Source organism: Emys orbicularis, chromosome 14, assembly GCF_028017835.1.
Source record: "Emys orbicularis isolate rEmyOrb1 chromosome 14, rEmyOrb1.hap1, whole genome shotgun sequence".
NCBI classification, from domain to species: Eukaryota; Metazoa; Chordata; order Testudines; family Emydidae; genus Emys; species Emys orbicularis.
The window spans coordinates 3,528,006-3,541,153 of NC_088696.1; the positions used below are offsets into that span (position 1 = coordinate 3,528,006).

The 13,148-nt window shown below is 41.5% G+C and overlaps 1 protein-coding gene across 1 annotated transcript in view; it reads left to right on the forward strand.

The window, feature by feature from the left end:
- FANCA (FA complementation group A) overlaps positions 1-13,148 on the forward strand; it is a 58,146-nt gene that overhangs the window by 40,449 nt on the left and 4,549 nt on the right. Inside the window, 11 exon segments of the mRNA XM_065416356.1 lie at positions 3-99; positions 816-992; positions 2,148-2,221; positions 2,792-2,920; positions 4,610-4,700; positions 5,838-6,004; positions 6,597-6,702; positions 8,381-8,440; positions 8,942-9,046; positions 10,262-10,374; positions 11,619-11,760. Of these exon segments, the coding sequence (XP_065272428.1) occupies positions 3-99; positions 816-992; positions 2,148-2,221; positions 2,792-2,920; positions 4,610-4,700; positions 5,838-6,004; positions 6,597-6,702; positions 8,381-8,440; positions 8,942-9,046; positions 10,262-10,374; positions 11,619-11,760 (1,261 nt within the window).

Consider the following 13,148-nt stretch of genomic DNA (forward strand, 5'->3'; position numbering starts at 1 on the left):
AGGTTTTGTACTGCAGCTGTTGCTTATTTTTTGTGCAAGTTTCCTTCCCTCTCTCATGATGATTTATGCAACTTGCTTCCCTCTGGCCTTATAAAAAAGGTAACCATTTTAATAAAGAAAAAATCCGTTGCCATCACTTATTAAAAAGGCAGTGCCACTGGAACTTTCTGTTGCAGGTATCCGTACTGTAATATATTAGGACTAATTACAGTATTTATCCTGAATCCTTTATGGGAGCTTCCTTAGCTCTCTGCTTATTCATTTCATAAGGTGTACAATATTAAGTAGCCAACTCTGTTTGCTTTCTTGTTTCCTAACAGAACATTGGAAGGTTTAAAAGTCTAATATTACATCCTATCACTTTTGTGCTGGATTCCATGATTTTCTTGATCTAATCCCCCTCTCCTCCTCCACACACACAACCTAGATTTTTTTTTACAGTTTGGGATTTTTGTGTCAAGTAGCTGGGTAGCATGAGGAACAGCTAAACCGATGTAACTGAGACATTTTAGTTCTACCAAGTTAAATCCTGGTCTGTTTTGGAGGTTATTAGAGAGAAGAGTAACAATCATACTGCTCCAGTTCTAAGGACTGGACTCATGAACTCTGTGTTTTAGGGCCTGATTTTTAGTGACACCTCAATTTTGTTTCCATTTTCGCAAACACATTTTTGCCAAATAATTGAATAAAATATATTTTTGATATCCTTGTATCCTTGTTTCTTTCCACACTCCTGACTTCACGTAATTGGTACTGCACAGGGGCTTTTTTTTTAATTGATGGCAATATGTAAGTTTCTGCTGTCTTTACTTTAGTTACAGTATGTTGTGCCACGGCTGAGCTTAGAGGCTCGAGGAATTGGCTGTGAGGAGGAAGCTCCTGAATTGTCCTGGAGGTCCCTCTCCTGTCCCTCTGTAAACTACACGAAAACCAGCCTCTGTTTATGGAAGCAAACACGCTTTCAAGAACTCTTGAAGGAGAAACCATTCCAGGTAATAATCCTACCATCATACCGTAATGCTAACTCTTCAGATCTGCGTTTTGGGATTTCCCAGCATAGATGCAATATTACTACTCGTTAGCAGCAATAGCTGCTCCCTGTAAAAGTTTATTATTTAGTCAGTGCTTGTACAACACTTTGAAGATGTGTACAACCAGATCTAAGCATTAAAAATTATCATTATCATCATCACTGTAATCTGCAGATAAGGTGCAGATAGGAGAAAAGACATGAGGCATTTTGGCTTTATAGAGAAATTGACAACAAAAAGTAGAGTAGGATATAAAGTGATAATGCAGAAATAGTACGGTGGAGGCTTTTTAATTATAACTGTACAATAAATATATTTATATCTCAGATGTATGCCTAACAGTTTAATCTTTTATAGAAACAGATCTATGAGAGGGCCAAATTTTTAAAAATGCTCATGAACTTTTCCTGGCACCCAATTTAAATCATGCAATCTCTTGAAGTGCACATGAACATTGGATTATTTGTGCACACCAGCACATCTGTGTCCCTGTATCAAGAAAAAACAGGGTAACACATTTCATAGATTTATTCCCTTTACCTCCACTTGGGACAGTATCTGATGTGACAGTTATTCTTTTATCTGATTTTTCATTAAAAAGATTTGTCTTTATGTAGAGAAGTCATGGGAGACCATGAATGGAGTATTGTTAGGTTTATTTCACATATTTTATTAGTTAAAATGGTCAATACAGTAAAGTACATTTACAGGTATAATAATTTGACTTTTACTTTGAACGGAATGTGTTTGATTAGGCTGCCTTACTTACAGGGTTTTTTTTTTTTTTAATTATTGTTGTTGTTTTCTCCTTTGATTTATATTGCCATATGTTCCACGCTGGTGTCCAGATATTGAGAACATGGGCACATTAGCAGTGTTAAAGATATGTGTGCTTTTAGTAGTCTTTGGAAACTAGTGGTCGCTTGGTTTAGATTTGCTAGGAGAATGCTCCAGGAACAGAAATGTTCTTGAGACTAAATGGGAACTGTTAATTTCCTGTGCTGCTGCCATGTGAGAGAGAGAGAGATCTTCGTAACTGAGAGAGGGTGGCGAGAGAAGTCATGTTTCCTTGCTGATCTTTTCTTTTTTTGTGCTGAATCTCTGCGTTTTCCCCAGTTATCTTTCCGAGAGTGGCTGCTGTTTGAGCTAGAAGTCCAGCCTGAGAAGGATATCCTTTCTGCTTCTGAAAGGTAAGTGCAGAACGGTCCTGTAAAAATGGAAGTAGTTTGAAATGCGTTTCCAGTTAAGTCAGAAATATTAGAGAAGGTCCTAAGCCTCGAGTTTGATGACAATGTAAATAAATTGTCTGGCTTGGGGTGTGAACTTCTAATGCCCCCACATCTCAAACAAGAGCTCAAAGTATGTTAGAAATGATGGGTTTGGCTTCCCTTGAGGAAGTTATCCAAGGTAACCGTTGGCCTCCACAGAATTCACTAGAACATCTTTCTATCTCAGGACTTTCCCATGCCCAGAAGCAAGAGATGGTTGTTACAGGCCAGCCTGCAAACACTATATGCCCAGCCTCATCACGTCTCTGGATTGTTAAAAGTCCCTCAAGGGAGCTGTTAGTTTTTAATCTGTTTCTCTAGTGGCAATCGCTTTCTAGTTTCATATAGATTTATCATATATGCAGGTCTGTGTGGCAACCTTCTTTCTGCCATTCCATTTGACTTGGTGTACTGTGTTCTCTTTAAAACAATGGACAGGAAGCACTAAAATTCTTTTATATGAATCTAATCTTCCATTGTTCAATACTGCAGGCAGGACTTCCATTACTGGGCATTGTACCAGTGGTATCTTCCAGCATCCTCTGCTTCTGGAGGCTGTGATGGAAACCTGGAAAAGGCATGTGCCATTCTTATTGGTACAATTCTGGATTTCTCCCAAAGGTACTTTATCTCACATGAATACACTTGCACAGCAGTGACAGTTTTACTGTGAATATGGAAACTAACAGGGTGGAGCAGCATTTGACTGTACCCACAGCATAGTTAGGAAAGGTTTATATGTTGGGTTTTAATGCACACATAGAGCCACCTAATTCTAGCTGAGTCTCGTTGACTCAAGCCAGAGCAATGTCATAGAATGTTGCCCCTCACTCACTTCTTCATAATGGGTATGGTGTGTCTGTGTGTGTGTCTGTGTCAACACAAGTGTTGTTTAAACATTTCATATTGCTATAGCTGTGCATGTTTACCCAGTGTTTGATTTCCTCAGAAACTAAATTCTGACTTCTATACGTCTGTATGAAAAGAGCATACATTCCTGTACACCACAATGCGTTTGCACTACCATTAAGACTTCTTTAGAAAAAAAAATCTAATTTTATAAAATCTTATGAATGTTAATACTTCATTTCATAATTAAACATTTAAAGTTGTTCAGCTGATTAGCTGAACGCTTTGAACCCCCTGCTTTTGGGTAAGAGGTACCTTGTTTCTTAGTACTAAAGTACTTACCCACGATTTAATACTTTGTACTATCCAAGGATGCTTCTGTGGCAGCCAGCATAATCCCCTCCTGTGACTATTGCTGAGATGGAAATCCCAAAGGCTGCTGCAGAAAACCTTTAAAGTTTGACTACAAGAAATAGGCCTCTTCCCTCGCTATACCCCACTGAACACCACTCAATACTGTGCATGGATCTTGCCATTCACCTTGTATAGTCTCTGCAGCACATGATAGTGTCATATTCCTGGTCAGGAAGCTCTTCCAGTCCCCCAAGTGCACCCGTTTCAAGTGTCAGACCCGCACCTCCACTTCTCTTCGAGGTGGGATCCTGCACTCCAACCACTGTCCCACCGTGTCTCCAGGTTACACCTTCCTGGTGCCAACCATGTAGCCAGTGGTCAGTAACAATGTGCAGTGACACTAAAGCAGTTTCTCCAAAACCAAGTATGATTTATTTTGCCCAAAGGGTACACAGAACTGAGAAAAGTAGATTTAAACATCATAAAGCATATTGTCTTACCTATGTTTGGCATTCCCCTCAAGCCCCCAGGTAGACATAACTTTAGTCTTGGTGTGTCTCATTCTCTCTGGGCACTAAGTACAGCTAGCTTGCTGCAAACCATGGCTCTCAGATAAATCTGTGTGTCAGCCTTGCTGCTTCCTGGCTCTGTCCCTCTCTGTCGGCTTCAGCTGAGCTGATCATTTCCTCCCTCCCTTTCTGCCAGAAGCCCACTTCCCCCCCCCCTTTTTTTAATCCCCTCACCATCTTTTGATCTCTTCCCTAGCCTTGGGAAGAGGAAAACGTCCTAATTTGGATGGTGCCAGCCAGATAGCCTCCTTCCCTCCATTGATGGCTCAGCCACTGTTGTTTGAAGTGGGTACCAGAGAGACTGTCTTATCTGTGTCATTGTTTAACTCTTCCTGGGTTCCTTAACAACTCCTCTTTACAGCCTCCTTTCATTTTACTATATGCATTCAGTTAGGCATAAATATAAAATCGAACAGGGAAACCAAGTTTACATAATGTTAATGAGAAATAATGCAGACATTTTCCCAGTTTGTTACAGGTAGGGTCACTGAATATATATATAACAGGGATAGTCATCAGGAGTCTCTCTTAATTCCAGGTCAGAGTTGGACAACTGTGGCCAATTGGAGAAGTCAGAGTTTTCCGTTCATAACAGGACAGTCAATCCTGATATTCTCTGCAGATTACAGGTGATTTTAGATTATGATACAAATCCATATGCCAGATCCATGAATTTGGCATGACAAAATCTTTTCTAAAACTTCAGTGTACGGAAGACAGTCCTCAGTGTTTGATATTATGATTGGTGATCTGGATACCCAAAGATAAATCAGTCAGAATATTTTCTCCACTGCTTTAGTGTGTTAATTCACATGTCCTTAAGGTGCTAGAACAGTCCAACCTGCCTTGTTACAAGCTGTGAGAAAAACACAGCTTTTGAAAATGTGCAAGCAGCCAGTCTTGAATTCTAGATTATGACAGTTTGCATTACATGTTGAATTACATTTACAAAAGTGGAATTCTGTTAAAAGAATTGATTTTTGGCCATTCGCTCACCCCCTCTTCCCCCCCCCCCTTATTAATATACTTACATGCAGGTTCTTGAAGTAGAGTTTCCCAAATTAGCCTTGCAGAGAAGCAAGGTCTCCATCTTGCAAAGATAAAGTGAGTTCTACTAGGCATTTTAGTACCATGGCAGCTCTTCTATTTGTAATTGTTTCTAATTAGCTGTCAAGCTTGTCAAGTTACATATCTGCCTGCACCTGTCTGGTATTCAAAGGTACAAATCTATCTTTCCACTGAAGACGTCAAAGAAACTAACTTTTAATCTGGTCCTTCCTGATCCCACAGATCAATATAAACAAGACAGAACACACACAAGCACTCTTGGAATCTGGCTTTTGGAAAGTGAAATGTAATCCATATAGCCACCTAATCACTTCAGGCACTGAATAATCAGGAAAACTGTTTTCCACTGAAACTGGGGAATCAAACTTCCGAGTAATGCAAATTTAGTAGAGTATGTTTTGCAAGCACCAATGTGCTTTACAAAGCCAAAACCTAAAGAAACAAAGTAGGTTCAGAAGAATAAGTTGGAAACTGCATGCTGAATAGATGTAGCGTTCAGAAGGGTGAACTCTCTCACTTCAGGGGTTGTTGAGGGAGTTCTGTCACTTCATTATGTATATATCCAGGGCTGGGATTTCTGGGCACTTGTGCAGTTGCTGTAAATCTAAAATCACCTGAGTCACTGATACCGTGGGGTGAAAGAGGATTTGAAATGCAGACTGATGTAAAATTCTGACCAATTTCTTTCTCCCATCCAGGAAATGGTACTGGAGCTGGGGTGTAGGAAGACTTCACCCACTGGCTGCTGGAATGACAAGGGACACTTCCTATTTAGGATTTTCCAGGAAAGGTTAAAAACTATAGGAAATGGCTCTGCTGTAGGTGAACGGCTACTGAGGCAGCAGGAAGTGCTACTGCAAAAAAGGTAAAATACCAACAGGATGCCAGAATGAGAAAAACTTATCTGATAAAGCTACTTTCAGAAACTCAACTACACTGCACAACAGCAATGAAATAATTGTACATCCATTTTCCTAAGGGGTGATAATTAAGGTGGGAATATATTGCATATGTTTACTGGTTTAGTGTGATAATCTTGTGGTGTGAGGTGTTTATTCCCTAACACCCCCTGGTATTTGAGCTCTCACTCAACACACCACACTTAGCTAAAGGAATTCAACCTCCTGGACCTGCTATTTACAACCATCACCGCTTGTTTTGGTCACAATAACCGGCTTTACTTCCCACTGGGGAGGAGAAGGGAACTCCACAGTTTCTAAAGTCATTGTTAGTGTGTCTTCAAAATGCTCTGAATATTTTATTGAAACACCGTATCCATTTCTGGCCACGTGGAAAAATCCCCAATGAGTAATCTTTACATTTCCTACTAGCAGATGTTTAAGGAATTGAGTCTTGGAAAGTTCTCTAAATTCTACTGAAAATCAAAGTCAGGCTTAATATGACCAGAGCGCTGTTCTGTCCTCTTCTTGACTGCATGTTTTTAAATTTTACTTTAGGATTCTGTTGAGTCTCCCTCCATCAATTCTCATCATGATGGGTCGAAGAGGAAAGAAAATGACCTTGGACTGTGAAGATTTCTTTCATTTTGTAAACACTGAGCTGGTGTGTACAATTTCTCACAGTAGCAAGTTTGGTATTTGCTCTGCATAGGGGTCTTAAACTTGAGAGTAGGTAATGGAGAAGAGATCAAACACCATCATACTTGAAAGCAGGAAATCTGTCATTGTGTGGGAACCTCAGACAACCTATGCTTCTGATGTTTGTGGCACTGCAGATGTCCAGATACCTGGAAAAGTTTTGTGGTGTTGTGAACCTTGCCAATGACTGATACTATAGCATTCTTCTGTGTGCTTTTTCTCTGTGGCAGCATGCACTCAGAGTAAGTTTGTCGGGATTCACAATGAGTATGTTATGCTGATGAGAGAGGGCTCTTTGGAAATACTATATAAAGATTTGGTCTGATGAAGTCATCTGCCACTTTGTTGGATGTAGTGAATATCCCACAGATGGGTGCATATCTGAGTAAAATCACTGATCAGCAGTTTAGACTTTTGACCTGCAGGGTGGTGTTTTAACCAATTTGTGAACAATAGGACAACTATTTTCAGTTTTGTGACCTTGTTTAAGTCAGGTTGAGTAGAGTAAGGTGAACAAAGAATTTTAGAAGGGGGAGTCCTTCAGGCTATACCCATTTTATTTTTTTTATTCCATCCCTCAATTATAGGTCACTTGTTATGGCTCCTGGAGCCTGTCAACAACATTTCTTGTTGCCATTAGAAGAGTCGTTAAGAGCATTTGAAGTAGATAAATCTGCATCATTCCCTGGTGGCCTGGAAGTGAGAGACTGAGCTTGTATCCCAGGGCTGGTCTTCACTACGGGGAGATCAACGCTGCTGCAATTGATGCAGCAGGGATCGATTTTTAGCGGGTCTAGTGAAGACCCGCTAAATCAACGGCAGAACGCTCTCCGGTCGACCCCAGTACTCCAGCTTTCTGAGAAGAGTAAGGGAAGTCAACCAGAGAGCATCTCCCGTCGACGCAGCACAGTGAAAACACCGGGGTAAGTCAACCTAAGCTACGTTGACTCTAGCTATGTTGTTCACGTAGCTGGAGTAGCATAACTCAGGTCAACTTATCCCCATAGTGAAGACAAGCCTGAAGTCTCTGATTTCCCTGACGCCTCAGGGCATTGTGCCAGGTCCCTGCCATATATATGGAAATTCAGACCCTATCATAAGCTAATTTTCCATCTTTAAAACCGTGAGAGATTTTGAAACATCTTAGTATTTGACATAAAACAATAGCTTCATAATGGTTGTGCCATCAGCTTCTGGGGGTCTCTTCCTTTTATATTCTTCTGGTGTTAATCAGCTTTATTTACTTTACTTGGCTAATGATCCCTTGCAAACCACCTGTATCTCTGTCCCTGCATAGGTGGAGCAAGAGAAATCCACTCATCCAAACAATGTCACTCTGCCTAAAAGCAGTTCTATCATCTACAGTATGCAATAAGCAGCATTATCTGTGTTACTGTCTGGTGATAGGAAATTGCAAAGCACTGTCTAGTGACTGACGTTGCTTCACAGGAGAAATGAAGTCCTGAGTGGGGGCTCTAATAGGAACAAGTAACTGGGCTTTCAGAAAGGTTTATTCTGTACTGTCAGACCTACCCCTATTGTGAAATACTGCCAAAGGATTGCAAAATGTTTATTTTAAAAAAAAAAAAAAAAATCTGTGACCCACTGTTGAGTAAATTCTTGTCTGTCTTATTCTGTTACAGAGAAACATTTGTTACAGAGGATGTGCACTCTCCTATGACATCACGGCTCACTTCTTAAGGGTAACTGGTAGTTTAATCTTTCCCCTCCATTTCTCACACAATGCAAAGACTGAAATTGTTTGCAAGGAAACAGTTTGCTGACTTTCACGCTAGGACCCTGATCTGCCACTATTACTAGAACTGGAATGTGCATTTATTTATGCAGTGGTTTTGAGAACCCAAAATAGGAACTTTATGTAAATGTAAAGTCTACAAACAAATATTCTGAACTGTGGCTGTGGAAGAGGAGTGATGGCTGTAAATATTGTATAGGAACTGGTGAAACGTGTGAGGGATTGGTCTGCAGGTGTTGAAGTTTTATTGAAATATTATAAGTTTTAGCTAATTTTTCACAGTAGGAGAAAACTAGGTTCAGGGTAGGTTTGTGGGTGTGATTTCCCTTCTGAATAATGCTGAGTCCTACAGCTGGTTTTTATTCGTTGACAACATATGGGTTTGAAATGTATAGGACTGTAATGTACTGTATTATTATGCAGTCACATTGTACTTCCACTTCTCCAGGGTCTACTGAATGCCAGTTTGGATTATGAGGACTCAGCACAAGCGGTTAATGATGTTTTGAAAACATGTCGAACCAAGTGTCCCATTATCATTTCTTCTGCAGCGGTAAGTGTTCTTAATTATATTTCCTATTGTAAGTACTGGCTCCAAAATATGATACCGACTGTAAATTAGCTTAGAATGTGATGATGGGGGGGTGGTTATGGGAGATGGAAGGGAATATTTTATGTATTGATATTTTGGTTAATTTACAATAAGACATTACATTGTCTTGACACATATAGGTACATATCGTAATACAAAATTAACAATATTCAGCAATGTATTGCATTTTGACCATATATTGTTATATCGTTTCCTTTTTTTCCTAGAATTATTTAGACACAACCTTAACATGGGGGAGGGGGGGTGTTGTCACAGTTCAGGGCAACTGCACCTGTATTTTCCCCCCAGTGGTCCAGCAAAAGCAGCCACTCTGAGGCATCTGGCTCCCCAGCTGTTGCCTTTTTTTTTCCATCTCATTCCCTTCGGACCAGGATATTTCCAGGCTGCAAAGTTCTCTGCTTTCCTTGTGTTATTCCCAGCAGAGACAGGCTGCCCAAGTACATCTGTTTGCCTTCTCTTCAGAGACTGATAAGAGTGATTGATTGTCAACCATTCTAAGTTCTTCAAGTAGATGCAGCCGTGTATTCCATTAGGTGGGTGCACTCCCGATGCACCAATGCAGGAGAATTTTGCCTCCCAGTACTCATAGAGGGGGTGGCACTCATGCCTCATGGCCATAGCCCCTTCCCTAGCTATATGAGGCTGTGCTGACTCAATTCCTCCTTACCACCCATGGGGGCTGTCAGCTCTGTCTGCTTTTCACCTCACAATTCCTCTATTTTAGTGACTAATTTGTTTCCAGTTGTATATAGTTAATTAGTATCCTTAATATAGTGTTAGTTAGATTAGTGTTAGTTAGCTTTAGTTTAAGTATTTCCTTGGTGATGCCCTCACCAGGATGTCCTGCTGTCTGGAGTGGTTTGCGACCATGAGTGCCAACCTCAGGGCAGACTGCATCATCCTCTGTATGGCTGAAGGTAGGCTGAGAAAACACATCCCTTCTCAGAGTGACTCCTGTTGTAAGAAGCAGGAATGGGCAGCTAGTACCTTGCTGAGTAACAAACACAAGACCGCAAAATTGCAAAAAAGTATCTTCAGTGGTGTTCTAGATGCAATACATCCTGGCCCATCTACCAAACGTAGCTACCCTGGTCTCACTCTGCTGACTCCCTGTGCTGCGATTGTTAACTTTCTTGGTTTCCAATGTTCTTCCAGCTGTGGTGGCTGAGGTTGGAGCCAGTGCTTTGCTCCCAGTGGAAAAGGCTGTTTGGGGCTCCACTTGCACAGGAATTGCAGAGACTGAGGAAATGCCAGCATTCTGCTACTAGGTAAGGCTAAGGAGCCTGAATATCAGATTGCAGGCAGAAATGAGAATGCTCTCAAGGCAATTTATCTTTCTGTGGAAAAATGAAGTGTGCGAGCCGACTCTCTGAAACAGATTGCTGGATTTCCCACTGGCAGTATGACATGCTAAGGGGGGCAGGGGGTTTGCAGGACAGCTTTATACATAGATTCATTTATGGATTTTAAGGCCAGAAGGAACCATTATAATCTCTCTTAGTCTGGCCTCTTGCATAACGCACGCTAGAGAATGTCACCATTTCATCTTGGGAGAGTGCCAAGCAGTAGAGGAAAATATAGGTCCTTTGTGGAATAGAAGACAAGAGTTATTGTTAGACAACAGAGACAGGAAAATAGCCTTGTGCAGTGGTGGTGAGTCAAATTCATTGACATTATAGTGCCTTTTTTACCCTTGATTTGGTGGATCCTCTCTCTGATCCTCCCAGTTTTCATGAACCCTCATATTAGTGCTGTGCTGCACATCTGTTGACTCTCCCCCAAACACCACTACTCCCTCCTATTCAGGGTACTGAGGCTAGGTCTACACTACCCGCCTGAATCGGTGGGTAGAAATCGATCTCTTGGGGATCGACTTATCGCGTCTCGTCAGGACGCGACAATCGATCCCCGAATCGACGCGCTTACTCCACCAGCGGAGGTGGGAGTAAGCGCCGTCAACTGGGAGCCGCGGCAGTCGATTTTGCCGCCGTCCTCACAACAGGGTAAGTCGGATCTGATACGTCGAATTCAGCTACGCTATTCGCGTAGCTGAATTTGCGTATCTTAAATCGACCCCCCCCTGTAGTGAGGATGTAGCCTTAGGCTTTCCTGACTTACAGCAGTAGATGGGCAGAAGTGGAGACTCATATATTTGACACTTCTAGTTGATGGCCCTTGTAGGCAATAACTGGATGCTCCCATTCTGATAATCGTACTAGTCTTAAAAGCTAAAATAATAGATTTTTTGAGTTAGAAAGTTTGTGACTGAACCATCCCCAGACCTGATCTTTGGGCAGATGGGATTGTGGCCATACCAAACCCTTGGTCAAATATTTTGGAGAACTGCCTATATGTAGGAACAAAAGTTGGGGAAAAGAGGTCTCCCAGGCAGAAAGGCCTTGTCTCTTGATCCCTTACTCTATTGTGACCTTGAGTAGAGGCCATGATTTCTCTCCTCACTCTCACCCATGGGTATCCCTCTCCTGAATGATTACATTGTTTTCATCCCCAGCTTCCTCTCTTTAGAAGCAGAATTTTCCATCTCTGATACACCCTGGATTTCTGCAGCCTTTCTACACTTCACTTGTCAACAGCAAGCAGCACATGGAAGAATGAGAGACGTGCTGAAGAGAGTGGGGTCTGACACAGAGCAGGCAAGACTAGACAGCTTTAATTCTTTGCAGTTCTCTATTTGCAATTGTTCTTAAACCATTAGTAAATATAAACTTGATTTTATTTATTTATATTTTATTTTTTATAACACTAAGAGAAATGACTGCCCAGTGCTATTGTCTTGTCCCTTGTAAACATTGTTGTTAAATCTGGTTTCTGGGAGGGATGTGGCGCTCAATTCCCTCCTCTTCCCCTCCCACCCCCATGGGTAAAGTTGTGTCTGATTTGTATAAATCAGCATGTTGGAATTTTCTGATAAGTGAAAAGAAGAAAGAAAACTCTTCCCCACACACTCCAAACCCGAAAGCCAGGGGAGAGTGCTGAGAAGATCGCTGGGACCAGTGGGGCTGCAAGTCTCCTGCCTGTTGAAGGCAGCACTGGTGAATTCTGAAAGGAATTCTAGCTTGGCCTGCTCAGCTAGGAGGTTGATGGCTGAGAAGTGTACACAGGACATGAATAGGGGCACTCTGCAACCCTGAGAGGAGGAATTTTCCCACGGGTGGCTGCCATTTCCCCCAATTTACTCGGTGTCCTTGGTGCACAAGGATTGTCACTTTCCATGTGGAGAGGAAAAAGAAACAGCTGCACAATCAGAGCAGTTTAGTATTTTTTCAGGGGAAAGGAGTTGCTATTGCCCCGACCTTTTTTTTTTTTTTTTTTTAATTACAGTGTGTTCTCTCAATGCAGTGAAGTTCTTGGAGAAATCTTTTTATATTGACAATTTGCATTTCAAAATATACAACAAAATTATCCCTGTACAGGTAGTAACTTACAGGAGTGGGAAATGAGCAGTCCTGCCTTTTCCTGCCATTGGGTCAATGATGACTACTATTGCTAGTTACGTACATTGTGGTAGCTCTGAGGCCTTAGTTAGGGATGAGAGCCCCGTTACACTGGGTACTGACCACACATGAAATAAAAAAAAGACACCTCCTGTCTCAGAGTTCACAATTTAAACATATGGTGAAGACAAACAGGAGGAAGAACAAGGTAACTGCAGTGAGTGAGTTTGGCTAAATGAATAGCAGTCAAAACAAACTAACTGCCTAGCCACTGATCTAGGGTCAAATCCTCCTCTCTTACAGCAGGACAACTGCCCTGACTTCAGTGGTTGCTCAGGTGTAATTGTGAGAAGAATTGTTTCCACTGTGTACAGGGTTGGCGTTGTGCTGTGGAGCTAGAGAACCATCCTGTCATGTGAAGCTGGAGTGTGGTGTTTGGATCAGTTAGCCCTGTCTAGGAATGAAACAGTGTGGAGTTAATTTTAGGGGAGTTCCATATACCTCATTCCTATTTAGTCCTGGCTTGTTAGCACATTATTTATATTTTTCCTTATTCTGTCTCTCTGGGTCTGTTGGATTTCAGTGGA